Here is a 21,185-nt window from a genome sequence, read left to right as displayed (position 1 = left end):
TAGTGAATCTTTGGGTTTAATGAGCTCTTAGAGTGTATGTAATTGAGCCTTCTTTTATTTCTCTATATACATGCCTGTTTTCCCTCGTCTCCCCAATGATGCAGCAATAAATTTACCATTTCTTTTAATTAGGCTGAGCTGTTACATGTCTGTTTTCTGCAGTATTTTATGGTAATGAATGAGCTTATTTTCTTTGAATGCGCTCCAGTTTCAGTTCTGTGCAGGTTGCATTATTTTTAATTGAAAATCTCAGTGGGAATATGGATATTTAGGGGGAAAAGTCAGAGGTAAGTCAGGTGGCATTCAGCCTGACTACACCTCAGGACTGTTCACCCTCACACGCGACCAGCCAGCAGGCCTCATGAAAGACCTGATTCCCAAGGGAATGGTCGATAGAAGTTTGGGAAGATCATCAGAATATTCCAGTAAATACCAAGATAAATGTGTTACTTAATGAATTTTGTAAAGGTCTCACCAGAATATTGCTTGCTGGTGGCACATGGTAAACAGAATTGAACAGTTGCAGTTGAGGTCAGAAACTTCCTACCTAATTGTTAAATTATTTTTGAGAGTCGCTTGTGATGGAGGCATTCTGGCAGATAGAATTTAAAATCTATTCTGTAACATATGCAGTAGCCTGCTAGTACCCTAGACCATAATTTATACTAGATTGGTGTGCTCAGATAAGCTCAGTGTTGTCATATCATTTCATTTCATTGTCATTTCAAAAGCTGTGAAATTTCTTTTGGAAAATTACTCACAAAAATGGTATGTGTGGTTAATCCTTAGCCCATTGTTACAAGATAAATGTAGACACGTGTGAAGTTTTAACACATGTATTTGAACAGACAGCAATTCATGACTTGAAGAGCCCCAGACCTGAAGCTGTTCCACCCTCCACTGAGAAGGCAGGAAGGGGAGCTTTTATAAGGTGTTCTTTGAGGGAGCCAGACAAAGAAAGTATATTCATTTGGTGAAAGTGTAACGTTCCTAGATAGAGGTTAGTTTGGCCGTTTCTGATGGGTGAGGCTTAAGTCGACAGGGGAGAGGGTTTCAACGGTTTGCTTATGAAGGAACTCAAGGCCCTGGAGCCATCTCCAGTAATTAATGGCCCTGCAGTTAATTATTTTAACACCACTATGAAGAGTTTTGTTCTGTCTCCATTGCCTTTGTCTCCCATTTCCTAATTCTGATGTAAGGCAGACTGATTAAGAGTCATCTGCTCATGCTCATGCTCACCAGCAGATAGTGAGCTCCCTGGAGCCAAGGAGAATGTTTGGGCAGTCTTTTTATTTCCTTCTTCAAGGCCTAGAAGGATATACTCCATGGTATTAGGTGCTCTGGAAAGATTTTGTGAAATTGAACCAATATTGATGAAATTTCATGGGTTGCTAGTTTCTGTTCTGTCCTTTCCAGGAAGATGTTATGTAAAGATAACAATAGGTTTGTTTGTTATGTATATGGGGCATAACACTTTCAATTTTCTGGTTAAATAGGAACTATCCAAGATCACGATGCCAGTTATATTTAATGAGCCTCTGAGCTTCCTACAGCGCCTAACTGAATATATGGAGCATACTTACCTCATCCACAAGGCCAGTTCACTCTCTGATCCTGTGGAAAGGATGCAGGTATGAGCCAAGGGAGGAAAAGGTCTAACTCGTAGAGACTTTGCTACCAACCCAGCCCCGAACACACACACATTCACACAATTAGTGTTAAATTCAATGTGAGGTTGGGCAATGTTATCAAAGTTCAGTCCGCATGTCTGGAGTGTCCTCTGGTTAGGGTGACACCATCGTGCAAAGACCGATGAGTATTGCAGGAGAAGCGGGAGGTGGCCCATAAGCAAACCTGGATATTAGTGGGTTTTGCTAAATCTTTTTTTGTGTGTGAGACAGAGTCTCGCTCTGTCGTCCAGGCTGCAATGCAGTGGCGCAATCTCGGCTCATGACAAGCTCCGCCTCCCGGGTTCCCGCCATTCTCCTGCCTCGGGTTCCCGCCATTCTCCTGCCTCAGCCTCCCGAGTGGGTGGGACTACAGGCGCCCGCCACTATGCTCAGCTAATTTTTTGTATTTTTTTAGTAGAGACGGGTTTTCACCTGTGTTAGCCAGGATGAGCTCGATCTCCTGACCTCGTGATCCGCCCTCCTCGCCCTCCTAAAGTACTGGGATTACAGGCGTGAGCCACCGCGCCCGGCTGGCTTTTGCTAAATCTTTAGTTGAGAAAGTAGCGTTGTGTTAGGGGAGGAATTCAACCTTTCTTCTTTCAGACTTTCTCGGGGTGTTTCCAAGAAGAAGTTAACACACACACACACACACACACAATAGAAAAATATGTTTGTGCTTACTTGTGTATATAAATATATATACATTGCTGTATGTTAAAAGGCGGCAAGGAATTGCACTTTTTAATTTTTTAGATGGAAGATTTTATATGTTGTACATGGATGGACTAGTTAGAGGCAGAGTATAGTGGACACATTGTTCTCCTTCAACAAAGCAATAGCATTCTAAACTAAGTCTTTCTGTCCTTTCATTTATATAAGTCAGCATTTTCCAACCTCAGTGGACTTAACACCAATTAAGTTGTGGAGTTTTGTATCTCTTTCCCCAGTCCTGGAGTGTGGTACTTTAAAAAAATTTTTAATGAATTAAAAGTAACTTTGGACTTGAGGGTTTTTTTAAAGTCCTTGAGAGAATTTGTAGCACTGTTAGAGTGTGATGAAAACCATGGTTGGGAATAACACTATAGGAAGTGACTGACAGTAATTTTCATTCTGAATATCCAAGTTTCCATGTCCCCCTGCTAAAGCCATATTAAAACTCCAAAGTAATGAAACTCCTCAAAATAATTCTGTAAATTACTGTCTTCGGCAAAATTTCAGTTCCTAAAAGAATGCGGAGCGAGCTCGGCTATTTTTGACTTGTTCTCATGCTCTGTCCCACAGTGTGTAGCTGCGTTTGCTGTATCTGCTGTTGCTTCTCAGTGGGAACGGACTGGAAAGCCTTTCAACCCACTGCTGGGAGAGACTTATGAATTAGTGCGGTGAGGCCTTTCACTTGCCTGCTTTATATAGCATTGCAGATGAAGAGGAGAAATACATACATATTGGTCATCACCAATAGCAATTATATAGGACCGGAGCAAGTTAACAATTTTGATGTTTGTTTCTAGGATAGCTATTATTTTAGAGACTGTCAAAAATACTGAAACATACATAAAAGGTACCATTATAAGAAATAATTGCAAGGATTTTGGTATTCCTGATCACATGGGATTAATCACCCTCCTTTTTTCCTTATGTAGATCGTAAGGCATGATCGAGTTTTTTTTGTTTTGTTTTGTTTTTTTATACTTCAAGTTTTAGGGTACATGTGCACAATCTGCAGGTTAGTTACATATGTATACATGTGCCATGTTGGTGTGCTGCACCCATTAACTCGTCATGTAACCTCAGGTATATCTCCTAAAAATAATCATTTAAAGTTTATTAGCTGGGTCGTGGTGGCACAGGCCTATAGTCCCAGCTACTTGAGAGGCTGAGGCAGCAGGATCTCTTGAGCCCAGGAGCTCTGGGCTGCAGTGCACTATGCTGGCCAGGTGTCTGCACTAAGTTTGGCATGAATATGGTGACCTCCCAGGAGAGGGAGGTCAGAAATGGAGCAGGTCAAAACTCCTGTGCTGGTCAGTGGTGGGGTTGCACCCGTCATTAGCCACTGCGCTCCAGCCTGGGCAACAGTGAGGCCCTCTTATAAAAATATCTCTTTATTAAAAAATATAAATAAAATATATTAGCATAAGTATATATTGTTTGCATGAAGCCAATGACTACATCCGTAAGTGCAGTTCTGTTTGCTTGAGCTAGCCTGTGTCTTGTTTATATATGATTAAGGGACTTTATTTGGCTTTAGTTTTTCTATGTGTTCCTCCTCTTCTCTGCACAAGTTTTGATCTCATTTATTCCCTAGATGTTTGAAAGTGGACACACTAGATTTCTCTATTTTAATGTAAAAGGAATGATATGTTTTAAATTTACATGACTAATATTTTTTCATGCAAATCATTCAAATTCATCTGGGTGTTCTTTATTTTAATTTGTTCAAGTAGCTAGCATTACAACATTGGATTTGGTGGTTTGGGTTGTATTTGTATAATTTCTCATATATTAAGTTGTTTCATTGCAATGAGAATAAAGAATTGTTGGCCGGGCATGGTGGCCCACGCCTGTAATCCCAGCACTTTGGGAGGCCGAGGCGGGTTGATCACGAGGTCAGGAGTTCAAAACCAACCTGGCCAACATGGTGAAACCCCGTCTCTACTAAAAATGCAAAAATTAGCCAGGTGTGGTGGTGCATGCCTGTAATCCCAATTACAATTGGGAGGCTGAGGGAGGAGAAGTGCTTGAACTCGGGAGGCAGGGGTTGCAGTGAGCCAAGATCACGCCACTGCTCCAGCCTGAGCGACAGAGCGAGATTTTGTCTCAACAACAACAACAAAAGAATTGTTCACTTTGAAAGGGCAATTATGTCCATGTTTACTGATAGAGTGAATTATAATGTTGCTTTTTTTTTCTTTTTTTTTTTTAATCTTAAGAGATGACCTTGGATTTAGACTCATCTCCGAACAGGTCAGCCATCACCCACCAATCAGTGCATTTCATGCTGAAGGATTAAACAATGACTTCATCTTTCATGGCTCCATCTATCCCAAACTGAAATTCTGGGGGAAGAGTGTAGAAGCAGAACCCAAAGGAACCATCACCTTGGAGCTCCTTGAGTGAGTTCTAATCAAGCCGTTACACTCTTTTCATGTAGACCTGCCTGTAAGTGTAGACATGCACACTTAGCTGACCTTATTGTTCAAAAGCTGGAGAAAAAGAAACAGCTTTCATACAGTGCAAACTGTCTACCTCTATGTAAATGAATTTGAGAAACATGGCAGTAGCCATTGCTAATGAATCTGGGTACGTGTAAACAGTTTAACTTGATTTTTGACTCTGGTGTTTGGAGCTATTTTAAGATCGATGGAATTAATTGCTTCATGAAACATGGAATTAATTGCTTCTTATGAAACATGCTTTTTTATATCCTTGTGCCAATGTTTTGTTTACAGATCTTTCTGGATGAATTCACTCTGAGAAATAATGAAATGACAATTGTGTGGCACATGTTAGGTGTTAGATAAATTGGGAGTTCTCTTCTTTTGCAAGATTAGCTTTAAATCCACAATTAATTCCAGTTAGGATAGAATAAGCATACGATACCCTATCTCTTTAACACTGATTACAACTAGATACCCCGGACAGAAGACAAAGCAACAACCCAAAGACTCTGAAAAGTAGATAGTAGCAGGCAGACTGGGGAGAGAAATCAAAACCTGAACGCCAATATGGCAGTGAGTTTACTGGTTTTATATATTTCTCCCAAATCTCCTGGCTTAGAATCAGAGCAGCAAATTGCAGAACTGGGGATTGGAGGCCGACCGAAAAAGTTCTAAGAGCAATTCTTTCTTTCTAATTAAAGGACCTAGAAAGATACCCTTGCAGGAAGTAGAGAATAGGGGAAATCCTGTTTTAATTTTGTCTCACAGCCTTGCCCCAAAGCAAGCACTAGGGTCTGTAGCTACACTCCTGCTGCGATGGTGGCTGTGGCAATCACACACGTACCTCAAACTCAGAGTCCTTCTCTTTGGCCAGAGAAACTGAGTAAAGGAACCCCTGGCGTTCAGAGAGTGTGACAGAATTCCTGTTACTTGTTTTTCTTTCTTTTCTTTTACCCCTTTGCCCCAGAAGAAGACCTAGTTGTGGGAGATACAAGACAGAGCAGAGAGGCTCAAACCCCAGCTTGCCAGCGGGAGGGGAGAGAAAGCGCCCCCTGGTGTCTAAGCGTGTTGGGGAAACCACAAAGAGGAGGGAGCTCAAGAAAGGGGTCCCCTGAAGCTGCATTATTAGTTCCTATGCTCATCCCTACACGCATGCATTGAAATGACCCAGAAGGGTACACAAGGGCCTCAGGATCTGAAATGCTGTGTGGCCTGAGAGCCAGGTCCCTGGATGGCTATTGAGGGGTGGATCTGAGCAGCACTACAGAGGCTTTGAAAATTAAACTGACACTGGAATCAAAGCCCACAGGAGAAGAGTCAGGACTTCTGGCCTGAAACTCTGTTAATTGCCTACTAAAACAAAATTTTTATCAGTATTCTCCAGAAGAGGTTAAGAGGACAGAGTCTTATAATATTCAGGTGTTCAGAATACAATCCAAAATCATTCAGCATACCAAGCAACAGGAAAATCTCAATAAACTAAAATAGAAAAAGACATTTTAGCCAAAAAAAAAATAGAAGTATTTTTGGAAATTTTAGTGCTAAAAATATAGTAATAGAATATAATAACTGGGATAGGCTCAATGGCAGAATGCACATGTCAAAATATGTACAGGGATATGTATGTTGAAAACTACAAGATACTGTTGAAAGTAATCAAGAATTACCTGAGTAATGCAGAGACACACTGTGTCTTGATATATTTGGAAGCCTCAATTATAGTTAAGATGTCGGTTCACCCCTGACTGATCTATAAGCAATCTGTATGAACACAATCCAAATCAAAATCCCAAGATGATTTTTAATAGATACAGAGAAGTTGATTCTAACTTACAAATTCTAAGTTTGTATGGAAAGGCAAATGACAGAACAGCCAAAATAATTTGAAAAGGAAGAACAGAATTGATGGACTCCTACTACCCAATTTTAAGGCTTAACGCTAAAGCTGTTGTAATCAAGACAATGTGGTGGTGGCCAAACTATAGACAAAGTATAGATTAATGCGACAGGGAAGGGAATTCAGAAATTGACCCGCAGAAATGTTTTCAGTTGATTTTTGACAAAGGTGCAAAGGCAATACAGCTAAGAAGAATAGTCCTTTCCATAGACAACCATCTGTGCTGTGGAGACAGTTGGACATCTATATGTTAAAAAATGAACCTCAAACTAGACCTCACGCCTTTTACAAAAATCAGCTCAAAATAGATTATTTACATAAAATGTAAAACTAAGGGTTTTGGAAGAAAACATAGAAGAAACTCTTACAACTTTGGATTAGGCAAAGAACTCTTATGTATATAATACCAAAATTATAACCCATAAAAGACAAAAAGTGATAAATTAGATTTTATTAAATTAAAAACCTTATATTGAAAGATACTGTTCAGAGAATGAAAAGATAAACTGTAGAATAGTAAAAATTATTTGCAAATCATATAGCCAACAAAGGACTTATAGCCACAATATATAAAGAATTCTTAAAACTCAACAATAGGAAATGATAAGGTCAGGCGCAGTGACTCATGCCTGTAATCCCAGCACTTTGGGAGGCTGAAGTGGGAGGATCACTTGAGCCCAGGAGTTAGAGACCAGCCTGGGCAACATAGTGGATCCTTGTCTCTACTAAAAGATTTTTAAAATAGCCAGGTTTGGTGACATGCACCTATAGTCCCAGTTACTTGGGAGGCTCAGGTGGGAGGATCTCTCAAGCCCAGGAGTTCGAGGCTGCAGTGAGCCATGATTGCGCTACTGTACTCCAGCCTGGGCAACAGAGTGAAACCCTGTCTCTGAAACAACAACAACAAAAAAACAATAAAAAATTATTTTGCCCAATAAAAAATTGGGCAAAAAATGTGAATCTATTCTGTATGATCAAATAAGTGCATGAAAAGATGCTGTCAGCTGATTGCGGTGGCTCACACCTATAATTCCAGTTACTTAGGAGGCTGAGGCAGGAGGATTGCTTGAGGCCAGGAGTTCAAGACCAGCCTAGGCAACATAGTGAAACTCTGTCTCTAAAAAAAAATAAAATAAAATAAATTTAGCCAGGCATGGGGACACATGCCTGTAGTCATAGCTACTAGGGAAGCTAAGGCAGGAGGGTCACTTGAGCTGAGGAGTTCGAGGCTGCAGTGAGCTATGATCCACCACTGCACTCCATCCTAGATAGTAGAATAAGACCTCATCTCTAAAAAAAAACTAAATAAAAATTTAAAAAGATGTTCAACAGCATCAGTTATTAGAGAACTGCAGAGTTAAAACCACAATGAGATATCCTATTTATACCTATTACAATTTATATTTATACCTATTACAATGTCTAAAATCAAAATAATTGTAAACATTGACAATACCAAGTGCTGACAAAGATGTGGAGGAGCTAGAAATCTCATATAGGTTGAGTATCCCTTTTTTAAAATATACCAAAAGTGTTTTGGATTTTGAATATTTTCAGATTTTGTAATGTTTGCAATATACCTACTGGTTTAGCATCTCAAATCCAAAATTCCAAAATCTGAAATGCAGTGAGCATTTCCTTGAGTGTCATGTCAGTGCTCAAAAAGTTTCAGATTTTGGAGCATTTCAGATGTCCAAGTTTTGAATTTGGAATGCTCAACCTGTGTATTGTTGGTGTTGGAATGTAAAATGGTAGAGCCACCCTGGAGAACAGTTTGGCAGTTTCTCATATAGTTAACCTGATGTTTACCACATGACTCAGCAATACTACACCTAGGTATTTACCTTAGAGAAATGGAAACTTACATTCATCCCAAAACCTGTATACAAATGTTTACAGTAGCATTATTCATCATCACCAAAAACTGAAAACAGCCCACATGCCCTTCAGTGGGTGAATGGTCACACAAACTATGGCATATCCATACAGCGGAATCCTACTCAGCACAAAGATTGATACGTAGAACAACACAGATGAATTTCAGGTGCATTATACAAATTGAAGATGCTAATCTCAAAAGGTAATCTACATTTATATGACGTCTGGAAAAGGAAAAACTATTGCAATGGAGAACAGATCAGTTGTTGGGGATAAGGAATGAGTTGGAGATCCAGGGATTAGGAGTGGAGAAAGGTTTGACTACCAGGAGAAGCATGAGCGAAGTGTTTGTGGGTGGAGGAGTTGTTTAGGATTCTGATTGTGTTGGTGGTAGTTACACAGATTTGTACAAGCATAAACCTGAGTACCAACAAAAATGAATTTTACTTTATGTAAATTAAAAGACACATATCTAAGGACAAATATATGAAGGTGCAGCGGTAGCTCACCCTGTAATCCCAGCACTTTGGGAGGCCGAGGCGGGTGGATCACCTGAGGTCAGGAGCTCGAGACCAGCCTGGACAATATGGCGAAAACTCGTCTCTACTAAAAATACAAAAATTAACCGGGCATGGTGGCACGCGCCTGTAGTCCCAGCTCCTCGGGAGGCTGAGGCAGGAGAATCCCTTGAACCTGGGAGGTAAAGGTTGCAATGAGCCGAGATCACGCCACTGCACTCCAGCCTGGGTGACACAGTGAGACTCTGTCTCAAAAAAAATAAAAAGTAAAATAAAACTTTTTCTTTTTTTTTTTTAACTTTTATTTTAGGTTTGGGGGTACATGTGCAGGTTTGTTCTGTTGGTAAACTGTTGTCATGGGGGTTTGTTTCGTCACCTAGGTACTAAGCCTAGTACCCAATACTTATTTTTTCTGATCCTCTCCCTCCTCCGAACCTCCATCCTGAGGTAGGCCCCAGTGTCTATTCATCCCTTGTTTGTGTCCATGAGTTCACATCATTCAGCTTCCACTTGTAAATGAGAACATGTGGTATTTGGTTTTCTGTTCCTGCGTTAGTTTGCTAAGGATAATGGCCTCCAGCTCCTCCATATTCCCAGAAAAGACATGATCTTGTTCTTTTTTATGGCTGCATAGTATTCCATGGTGTATGTGTGCCACATTTTCTTTATCCAATCTATCATTGATGGGCATTTAGGTTGATTCCATGTCTTTGCTGTTGTGAACAGTGCTGCAGTGAACATTCCCGTGCATGTGCCTTTATGGTAGAATGATTTCTATTCCTCTGGGTATATAGGATTATAAAATCGGAGTTTATTCACATAGATGAGTTTTTTCCTTTGGTGAGCTGGAGGGTACTTTCTCTAGAAAGTGCTAAATAGACTTTTTATTTTCTGTCTCTACTTTAGCTTTTTTTAATGTTTCATGACACTTTTGAATGCTTAAAATGATTATGTACTTAGTTTATTTGGAGTTTGATGGAAGTATAGAATTTTTTCTTAAGCTGTTACTCCCTTTTAAGAAACAAGAATGGGCAAATGATCCCAATTTTACGGTGAGTTAACATCAGTGGAATTTTTAAAGTCTTAGAACGTAGTTATCTCAAGCAGCCTCGTTTGTTATTCTGAGTAATGGCATTTGGAGCAAGTGTACTTTTTAAACAAAGTGATACCTCTCACTTATGCTTCTGGGTTTGGTTTTGTTTTTTAGACACAATGAGGCATATACATGGACAAATCCCACCTGCTGTGTGCATAATATCATTGTGGGTAAACTGTGGATCGAACAGTACGGCAATGTGGAAATCATAAACCACAAGTAAGTCACCTTGGATACTTCGTCCATTCCTTCAGTTTTCATCAAGCAGTTTTAGTGGACTTCAGTTTTTTTGTTTTGTTTGTTTTTAAAGAAAAGCTCTAGAACAGGCTGATGAAAATTTAAGAATCATGCAATGTAGTCTGGGCGTGGTGGCTCACGCCTGTAATCCCAACACTTTGGGAGGTCGAGGCGGGTGGATCACGAGGTCAGGAGTTCAAGACCAGCCTGGCCAAGATGGTGAAACCCCCTCTCTACTAAAAATACAAAAAATTAGCCGGGCACGGTGGCGGGTGCCTGTAATCCCAGCTACTTGGGAGGCTGAGGCAGGAGAATTGCTTGAACCCGGGAGGCAGAGGTTGCAGTGAGCCGAGATAGCGCCACTGCACTTTACCCTGGATGACAGAGCAAGACTCTATCTCAAAAAAAAAAAGGATCAGGCAATATAACTATCTCTTGAATGACTAGAAGCCCATTTATTTAATAAAAAGGGCTCATTAAAGTCTCTGATTAAGGAAGACTGGGTGAACCCAGCTTACCCGGCTTCTGTGAACCTTAATTCCAATCTCAGCTCATTTTGCTTCCTTTGTTTACTGGGGGCCAGGGAGACAGGGCATAGGAGTTACTAGAAAGAGCTGGGCTCCCGTTCTACTTTGTGACCTTAGGCAAGTCACGTATTCTTTCTGCACCTCACATACCTTTTCTTTATGGTGGGAAGATTACCAATCGGGGATTAATCATTATCACTTTAGTATGGAGCCTGGCACACAGAGAAAATCCGTAAACAGTAGCTGCTGCTAGAAAAGTGATCACAGTTATTTTTCTCTACTGCTGCTGTGCTAATAAATGATAATCTGAACTTAATATTTTCTTTATAGGACTGGGGACAAATGTGTGTTGAATTTTAAGCCATGTGGCCTTTTTGGTAAGGAATTACACAAAGTTGAAGGCTACATTCAAGATAAAAGGTAAAATTTCGCTTTTAAATGTTGAATAGCATAGATTTTGTTCACTAGATAAAATGTCGGTATTAAAATACATTGTCGGCTGGGCGCAGTGGCTCACACCTATAATCCCAGCACTTTGGGAGGCTGAGGTGGGCAGATCACGAGGTCAGGTTCAAGACCAGCCTGGCCAACATAGCGAAACCCCATCTCTACTAAAAATACAAAAAAATTAGCCAGGCATGGTGGTGGGCACCTGTAATCCCAGCTATTGGGAGGCTGAGGCAGGAGAATTGCTTGAACCTGGGAGGCGGGGGTTGCAGTGAGCCGAGATCCCACCACCACACTCCAGCCCACGTGACAGCGAGACTCCATCTAAAAAAAAAAAAAAAAAAACACAAGAAAACATTGCCATAACCTAGGAAACAAGCATTCTAATAAGTTGAAAAATCTTTCTTCTGCAAGGAAGTTTATTTCATTAAAGAACCTGATTTGGTTGAGCAGTGGCTCACGCCTATATTCCCAGCACTTTGGGAGGCTGAGTGGGGAGGATTGCTTGCAGCCAGTTCGAGACCAGCCTGGATAACATAGTGAGATCCTGTCTCTACAAAAAAACTTCTTTTTAATTAGGCAGGCATGGTGGCGCATGCCTGTGTACCCAGTTACTCTGGAGGCTGAGGTGGGAGGAACCCTTGAGCCCAGGAGGTTGAGGCTACAGTGAGCCATGATTATACCTCTCTACTCCTGCCTGAGTGACAGAGTGAGACTCTGTGAGTCGTACACACCTTTATAGTAATATTCAATTGCAGCACAACAGTCTATGGTGATGCCACCCTGAACACGCCTGATCTCATCTGCTCTTGGAAGCTAAGCAGGGTCAGGCCTGGTTAGTACTCGGATGGGAGACCGCCTGGGAATACCAGGTGCTGTCGGCTTTAAAAAAACAAACACTGGTTTGTTAACTAAACATCAGTTTTTCTTGACAGCAAAAAGAAGCTCTGTGCCCTCTATGGGAAGTGGACTGAATGTTTATACAGTGTTGACCCTGCCACGTTTGATGCTTACAAAAAAAATGATAAGAAAAATACAGAAGAGAAGAAGAACAGCAAACAGGTGAACATCCTGTAAGGTGGTATCGAAGGAATAACTGGATTCTTCAATGTGTACTAATCCTTTTGGAGGTGGCTCGTTCTAGGGTCACAGTTTGACTTTCTTCTTCCTTGTGGCTAATGCATGTCACTTTTCTCTTTTTAATGATCAGACATTTGCTTTAACAAGTACTCGGCATAGCCTTGTATAGGATGTGGACACCTATTAGTTTTTTAACTGTGGAGCAGTTATATGTGGAGTTTTGCTTTAATTCACATAGCTTTGGAATGTTGGAGTTTATCTTAATGAAACAAATTTTCTTTTCCTCCTGTTTATGTGCATTGAAAGTTGAAATTGTTGAAGATTTAAAATTTCCTCCAAAATTATCTCTGACATTTTCATGCTTATCATCCGTTTTGTTGCCTTGTTCCTTATCGTGAAATTACTGAAGTTGAGACTCGTAGTTAAAGGAGTCATCCCTGGGCTGCTTTCCTCTTACTAAACTTTCTTCTTTGTGGGACAGTTAAATCCCAGTAGGGGAGGCACGTACGTGGCTTCTTGTCGCGTGGTTCCAAGCAGGCTCCAGTGGTTAGCAAACTCCTGCCCCTTCCCTCCTGGCATAAATGCTCGAGGACTGCACCTCTTTGGACAGGAAAAATTTGAGGACGGATTCCTTTCCAGTAACCAAGATAATGGTTCCGAGTGCAAACTCTGGGTTAGAATCTTAGCCCCACCGGTGATGAGCAGTACAAGCCGAGATTTCTCATCTCTCTGCCTCAGTGCCTTCATTTGTAACACGGGCACTATAATAGCACCTACCTGTTAAATGAGTTAACAAACATAATGGGCTCAGAATAGTATCTGCTCATAGTAAAGACTGATAAAGTCATTTCTGCCAAAAGTACTTCCTCGGACTGGCATCTTGAGCATCATCTGCGAGCTCATTAGAAGTGCAGGCGGCCCAGCTTCACCTCAGACCTACTGAAGACCAGTCTCTGGGGCTCTTTAGCGTTTCTTATGCATGTGAAAGTTCAGGAAGCCCTAAGATCCCTCAAAAGCAGAAGGTGTATTTATGAGTGACTTTCTTTTTAGACGGAGTTGGCCTTGCTCCCAAAGTGAAAAGAGGTTTATTAAACAGCCAGAGCATTCTGCTTTCCTGTGGCTGGGACTGTTTCTTTCTTTCTTTGCATCCCTTCAGCTGTGTGTGCACAGTTCTGCTTCCCTCTTTATATCCCGTGTTCCTGCCCACGGGAACTGTGCACTGACTGTGCTCTACAGCCAGCAGGAAACTGATGGGGCTGAGAAGGGCATGTCCAGGATTCTGGGACCCCCGGCACAAACTCCTTGGTGGCAGCTCCTGCTAATAGGAGGCACCTTGACAAAGACGATCTCCCCAACATGCTTGCCTTCCAGCCTCTTCACAGAGTGCGGATGGCTGAGAATGTTGGTGAAATTCCAGAGAACATTCCTTATATTCCCTAAATTCCCAGTCAGTCTGTGAAAAAGTATTTTTTCCCTCTTGGAGAGAGCAGGTATTCTCACACATCCACTGCTTTTCTGGTCTCTCTCATTCCTGTGTTCCTGTCTGCCTACTATGGATTTCTGACGTTCCTGAACACAGACGCTGCGGGAAGTTTGTGTCATTAGCGTTGTCACCTCTGTGCTATTTTGTAAACTGTATATTCACTGAATGTGTCTCAGCCAGTAGTTCTAGATTTGTTCACTGTGTGATGCTGAGACTATGACTTACCCTTCCAAAGCCTTCATTCCATATGTCTAAAAAGCGGTCATGACCTCTCCTCGAGGGGTTGTTGCATAAAGACCACATACATAGAGCACTAGCATAGCTGGGCTGCGGGGAGGGGAGCCCGAGGAAACGCTGGCTCCCTGTGTTTCATCTAATGAAAAATTCTCTTTTCATCAGATGCATTCACGATCCCTTCTGGTTTTGTGCCATTGATACATTTAGTTGACTTCCCCAAGAATGTAACCTTTTGTTGTTCTCAGATTGTTCCTCTCTGGTGTGTGAGCTCCACGAAAGTCAGGTAGTGATGGTGCTTCTCTAGCACCCCAGTGGCTGGGCCTCCAGTAGTTCCTTAGTAGATACTCAAATGATGCTTTGGGAGGCTGAGGCAGGAGGATTGCTTGAACCCAGGAGTTTGAGGTTACAGTGAGCTGTGATTGCACCCCTGTACTTCAGCCTGGGCAACAAAGCAAGACCCTATCTCAAAAATATTAAAAATAAATACTCAAATGAATTATTTTGTTTTTAAAAAGGAAACAGCCTTAAAAACATAAAACCCTATAGGAAAGAGTGATGATGATAATGACTTAAATGTGGATAACACTAAGTGGCACAACACACGAAGCTTGTGAGACTCTTAGCACCCACTCGGGCATTCAGCAGGTATCCGTTGGCTTCCCACACTGTGTTCAAAGTAAGGATATAAGAATTAGAAAGTCACAGTGTCCCTGCCCTCATGTAGTTTACTTTCTAGTGGTGTGCAATAAACGATGGTTTACAGTTTGTAAGTGTATATGTATCTTCCTAAGGACAGGGATATGTTCTAAGAAATCATTAGGTGATTTCATCATTGCGTGAACCTCATACAGTGTACCTACACAAACTTAGATCGTGTATGTATTTTTATGTATATCTCTTTTTTCATGTGGAAAGCCAAAAGTCCTAACACCGTTACTGAGTATCATTCATTTCCCTTACTTGATCTGCAGTGCCAATATCAAAGGCCATATAGCAGATTTCTATACATGCTCCGCTATAACCTTACGGGACTACCATCATATTTACAGTCTGTTGTTGACCGAAAATGTCATTATGTGGTGCTTGACTGTATCTTAAAACTTGCTACTTAAATTTTGTTCATTGATTGGTTTCTCTAGATGAGCACCTCTGAGGAGTCAGATGAAATGCCAATGCCGGATTCTGAAAGTGTATTCATTATCCCTGGAAGCGTTCTTCTATGGCGAATAGCCCCACGGCCTCCAAATTCTGCCCAGGTGAGACTGGGCTTGCTGGCTGTGGCCTCACTGTCTGTGTTCAGCATTGTGGTGCTCTTTCCTGGCACATGCAGGGTCAGCCCAGGCAGCATGGAGACAGGCAGGTTGGCATCCTGAGCCCCCACTGGCTCCCAGGTGCTCCCTTCTTGCCTTAGCTCAGCGCATCGTAAGTGCATCATGCTGTCCATCCCTCTGGCATCTGGCTGGGAGGATGTGTTGGGTTAGGACTTCACTGGGGCTTCTTTAATAGCTACTTAGCGGTAAAACTGGTCCTTATTAAATATAAGCTGGTGCAGCCTAGTCAGTACCAGCCCTCCAGACCCAGCAAGGAATGATTTTAATGAAGATAAAAGAATGTTGATTTTTGCTTAGAGTTCTATTTAAAGTTAATCATGATAGAGGATATTTATTCTGCAAAGCCTGCTTTGAGATTTTTTTGAGAGATACCCACAGATGGTGCAGATTTTGGTGAAAACATTTAGATATGTGTGATCTGAGAAAGACTGACCATTGTTACCACGAAAGGGAGGGGGTCATTGTCAAGTCAACCCTCTTCTACTTTCAGGACGTTTCATTTTGCATTATGCCTTGGCATATTTTAATTTCATCCTTTTGCTTCTTTTCAGATGTATAATTTTACTAGTTTTGCAATGGTTTTGAATGAAGTAGACAAAGACATGGAGAGTGTGATTCCCAAGACAGACTGCAGGTTACGGCCTGACATCAGAGCCATGGAAAATGGAGAGATAGGTAACCAGCATCCGCCAAAGCCACCAGTGAAGACTCAGTTCTCGGGGGATGATGCTTTGTTTTATTCCTGGTGATTGTTAGCATCATTGGGGTACTAGCGTTTTTAGTCTCTTTTAGAGATTAAGTTTGAGTTAACATTCAATTTAAATTCAGTAACTTTTATTTTAAATTTGGAAACCTGAGCAGACCTTATTAGCTCATATTATTGTGGTAATACTCCCCTGAGAATTTAATATACTGGAGATGGCCAGAGGCATATTCCAACTAATTAAGTCACTGTCTACTTCAGAATTTACATAGCACCTTGTCAGCCTCAGAGGAGAGTGTGGCCTCCCCTTGGTTAATTATAACTTAAATGTTTTTGTGTGTTGGTATAAGTAGGTGTCTATACTTATGTAGTATGTGGGATATTTTGATACAGGCATACAATATGTAATAATCACATCAGGGTAAATGGGGTATCAATTACAACATTTTTTTCTTTTTTTATACAGAATCTCGCTCTGTCTCCCAGGCTGGAGTGCAGTGGCGCAATCTCGGCTCACTGCAACCTCCACCTCCTGGGTTCAAGCTATTCTTGTGCCTCAGCCTCCTGAATAACTGGGACTACAGGCAATTGCCATCACACCCGGCTAATTTTTGTATTTTTAATGGAAATGGGGTTTCACCCTGTTGGCCAGGCTGGTCTTGGACCTTCTGACCTCAAGTGATCCACCCGCCTCAGACGCCCAAAGTGCTGGGATTACAGGTGTGAGCCACTGTACCCAGCCCATTTTTATCTTATAGTGTTAAATTTCTTCCAACTCAGTGGTTCTCAAAAGGGGGGCATTTTTCCCCCCCAAGAAGACATGTAGCAAAGTCTGAAGACTTTGGTTGTCACTTCTTAGGAGGGACTACTGGCGTCTGCAGGCCAGGGATGCTGCTAAACATCCTCTCCCACACTAGGCAGCCTCTTATGATAGAACCATCACATCTAACATGTCATAGTGCCACGGTGGAGAAAAAGTGAGACACAGCAGCAGTATTTTGGAAGACAGTTTAAATTTCTTAAGAATGGCATCTGAAGGAGCTCTGTGAGGTCTAAGAATTTAGAATAATTTCACATTTATTTAGTTTTTACACCCAATTTTTCATTGAAGAATTTTAACACAGTTGTTTTGGCCTTAAGAATAAACAGGTTGTTCTTGGCAAGGTTGTTAAGAGCATAGGCTGTCAAAGAGATGCTGCGTCTGTGATACCAGCTCTGCCTCTTACTAGCCCAGGTATCTGTTACAATTTTTGCTTGATATTTGACTCTGGTATTTGTGTTCTAATAAAAGGGAGATATGTGTAGATGGTTCTTTTGTGAAGTTCTTGTGCTTAATACTGTGCCTGGCATCCTCTATGTAGAGTGTTAATGGTTTGTATTGATGTTCTTATTTTAGATCAAGCTAGTGAAGAAAAAAAACGACTTGAGGAAAAACAAAGAGCAGCCCGCAAAAACAGGTCCAAGTCAGAAGAGGACTGGAAGACGAGGTGCGTGCCTGAGTCAGGGGGTGTGGCTGAGCCCTCAGGCAGGCTGCTGTGTGCAGACGAGGCAGGGATGCCAGACACTGTGACCCCAGAGCAACGGCCTATCTAACGCAAACCCTGCCGAGTTGTCCCAGGCCTGAAAAAAAGTTATTTCCACTGACTTTTATCCATTCATCCATTGATGGACACAGGTTGATTCCATATCTTTGTTATTGTGAATCTTGCTGTTATAAACATGGGGTTGCAGGTATCCCTTTGATACATTGACTTCCTTTCCTTTGGATACCCAGTAGTGGGAGTGCGGGATCCTATGGTAGTTAAGTTTTTTTAAGAAATCTCTGGCCTGGCGCGGTGGCTTACGTCTGTAATCCCAGCACTTTGGGAGGCCGAGGCAGGTGGATCACGAGGTCAGGAGATCGAGACCATCCTGGCTAACATGGTGAAACCCCGTCTCTACTAAAAATACAAAAAATTAGCCGGGCGTGGTGGCAGGCGCCTGTAGTCCCAGATACTCGGGAGGCTGAGGCAGGAGAATAGCGTGAACCCAGGAGGTGGAGCTTGCAGTGAGCCGAGATCGCACCACTGCACTCCAGCCTGGGAGACACGGCAAGACTCCGTCTCAAAAAAAAAACAAAAAAAACAAAAAAAAAAAACAAATATCTCCATACTGTTTTTCATAATGGCTGTACTAATTTATATTTTCACTACCAGTGTATGAGCTTGCTTTTTTCTGCATCCTCACCAGCATGTTTTTTTTAATAATAATTGCCATCCTAACTGGTGTAAGACGATAATCTTGTGGGTTTTATTCACGTTTCCCTCATAATTAGTGATGTTGAGCATTTTCTCATATCCTGTTGGCTATTTGTATGTCTTCAGAAATGTCTATTCATGTCTTTTGGATTATGTATAGCATGGTATATTAGAAAAATCATGGTCTTTAACCTTAAACCTAAATTTGCCATCAGTTACTAGGTTGGGCAAGTTATTAAACTGCTTAGACATTCAGCTTCTCATCTGTAAAATGGAAGTTTAAGAGTTTGGGCTAGGCGCGGTGGCTCACACCTGTAATCTCAGCACTTTGGGAGGCCGAGGCGGGCGGATCACAAGGTCAGGAGTTTGAGACCAGCCTGACCAGCGTGGAGAAACCCTGTCTCTACTAAAAATACAAAATTAGCTGGGTGTGGTGGTGCATGCCTGTAATCCCAGCTACTCAGGAGGCTGAGGCAGGAGAATCGCTTTCACCCGGGAGGCAGAGGTTGCGGTGAGCTGAGATCGCACCATCGCACTCCAGCCTGGGCAACACGAGCAAAACTGCTTCTCAAAGGAAAAAAAAAAGAGTTTAAAGGGCATTTACACTTAACCAGGTGCCTTACATACTGCTGTGGGTATGCTGTAAATGTTAATTTCCTTATCCTAATTTATTCCCAACTACTTAAAAAAATGCCTTGTGGAAAATAAGACCCAGGCTAGAGGGTAAACCGGTTAGACAAATACATTGTTTCAAACCAACCTATTAGAAGATCCTGCTTCTGTCAAGTAGCTTGCTAGATCCTGGTGGGAAATCCATATGCCTTTTGCATGGTATCATTACCCCTTTTGGAATATTATTCCACAGACCTGTTCCCTACCTAAGCAGAAAAACAGCATCACTTCAGCATCTCTTTAGAAATCCCTCACTCACAGAATGAGTTGCTGCAATAGAATAATACTGCAAGCTAGTGAAGAAACAGCCTGTGATTTTCCATAGTTTCCCCTGTAAGTCTTGTCCTTTTTCTTTTAACAGGTGGTTCCATCAAGGTCCTAATCCCTACAATGGAGCACAGGACTGGATTTACTCTGGCAGCTACTGGGACAGAAATTACTTCAATTTGCCTGACATTTATTAAAATGCATACAAGTCAGGGTATTTGGCTAATCTACAAATAAGTCTTAAACCTATGTTTTTAAATTTTTTTCCCTTGGTTTCTACTTATCTTTAAAAAAAAAAAATGAAAAAACACTCATGAGATAACTGCATTTCACCCAACAAAAGCAGGATATAAGGCGATATTGGTGATGAAAGTCTTAGGAAAAATGCATAATTTTGCTATAAAACGTACTTATTTGGAATACTATTTTATATAGAGGTAAGAGAAAACTGCTGGGGAATATGCTTTTTATGGTTGCTGTTGCCATATTTACTGAAGGTTTATACCTAAATGTAACTTTAGCTTTATGGAACTATATAGTAATCCCAAATCAAGTTATTTTGAATATTTTTATGCTGTCATGCTTGAATGTTTTAGATGTAACCTTTGACATATTTAGAACTCTCCTCCTATACAATGTTTATTGCTCAAATGTAGAGGTTATGTCATTTTATAAAGACTCCATTGATAAGATGGCTTTTATTCATACTAATCCTCCCAATTTTACCCCTTCCATCTTCCAAGAAGGAAAAAAATGCCTGAATATTCAGAATAGATATTTCTGATTTGAAAATTCTAAAGAATTAAACTGGAAAAGTATTTCGTTTACTTAGTGCTCTGAATTTACTTTTACAGTTTTCTGCAGTCAGTGTCATTAAAATGTTTAAGTTTACATTTGAACTGAAAATATGTATAAAATCTAGCAATTCACAAAAATGCCCTAGAAATATAGATTTTAATCACCATTACATAATGACAAACCTTGTTAAATGCTTCCACTTCCAGTGGCAAATGCCACTAGAGAAATTAAGTTGCACTCATGTATGTAAGTATCAAACTATATAAAAGGAGGTCTTGTGCATTTCAAGTTTGCAAGGTACCTGTGTACTTAAAATATGTGTGGAGTCCTACTGTACAGTAGTTTTGCCCCTTTAATTGGGGCACATTAATCTTAAATCTTATAGTATTTATCCACCCAAACCCCAGACTGAGATACTGCTCCCAGGGGCCTTAGGTAGCTGCCAGTCCGTGATTTTAATTGCTGTCTTGAAGTTAACAAGTGTTATAATGAAATAATCTACCTGATGCTAAATAAAGGCTTTAGAATGTTCCCCAAAAGTGTGGTTTCTTTTAAAATTTCAAATATACTAATGTTGCCACTTAATACTATCCTAAATTGTTAGAAGTGTCCTACAAAAGAAGTCCTTGTGGTACCATAGCTCCCAGGGCCGAGGAGATAACCAGTTACCTGGCATGCATAGTGGTAAGTAGGCATTTAGCATTCAGTTAATCTCTGGATAGATACAGCATAGAGAGGTGCTACCGTATTCATTCGGTGTGAATCTCAAATGCAGAATCAAGTGGAACTACCTGGTTAGAAAATTTGTTACTAGATCTGTTAGAGTGGGAATAGTTTAGTTTAAAAGTATACACATAGGAGTTGGAAAATACTATTGCTTTATAAGTCTGAAAAGATAGGCCTTTGGTGTTTAGTTGGTTGGTTCTAGTCCTCCTAAATTACAAAACAAAGC

General features: G+C 41.0%; 1 protein-coding gene and 1 pseudogene across 15 annotated transcripts in view; both read left to right on the top strand.

Moving 5' to 3' along the window:
- The window catches only part of OSBPL1A (oxysterol binding protein like 1A), a 233,268-nt gene extending 212,496 nt beyond the window's left edge, over positions 1–20,772 (top strand). For all 15 annotated transcript variants that reach the window (XM_054460821.2, XM_054460822.2, XM_063653504.1 and 12 more), the window contains 10 exons: positions 1,497–1,631; positions 2,952–3,049; positions 4,598–4,780; positions 10,326–10,433; positions 11,309–11,398; positions 12,361–12,487; positions 15,365–15,481; positions 16,108–16,231; positions 17,656–17,746; positions 19,530–20,772. In XM_054460821.2, the coding sequence (XP_054316796.1) occupies positions 1,497–1,631; positions 2,952–3,049; positions 4,598–4,780; positions 10,326–10,433; positions 11,309–11,398; positions 12,361–12,487; positions 15,365–15,481; positions 16,108–16,231; positions 17,656–17,746; positions 19,530–19,632 (1,176 nt within the window). In that variant the 3' untranslated portion in view covers positions 19,633–20,772. The remainder of the gene's footprint in view (positions 1–1,496; positions 1,632–2,951; positions 3,050–4,597; positions 4,781–10,325; positions 10,434–11,308; positions 11,399–12,360; positions 12,488–15,364; positions 15,482–16,107; positions 16,232–17,655; positions 17,747–19,529) is intronic.
- On the top strand, positions 12,191–12,309 carry LOC129019178 (5S ribosomal RNA; annotated as a pseudogene).
- Positions 20,773–21,185: the final 413 nt, after the last annotated feature.

The sequence above is a fragment of the Pongo pygmaeus genome, chromosome 17 (genome assembly GCF_028885625.2).
Source record: "Pongo pygmaeus isolate AG05252 chromosome 17, NHGRI_mPonPyg2-v2.0_pri, whole genome shotgun sequence".
NCBI lineage: Eukaryota > Metazoa > Chordata > Mammalia > Primates > Hominidae > Pongo > Pongo pygmaeus.
The sequence above is the reverse complement of the archived record's forward strand: the minus strand, read 5'-3'. Positions and strand labels throughout refer to the sequence as shown.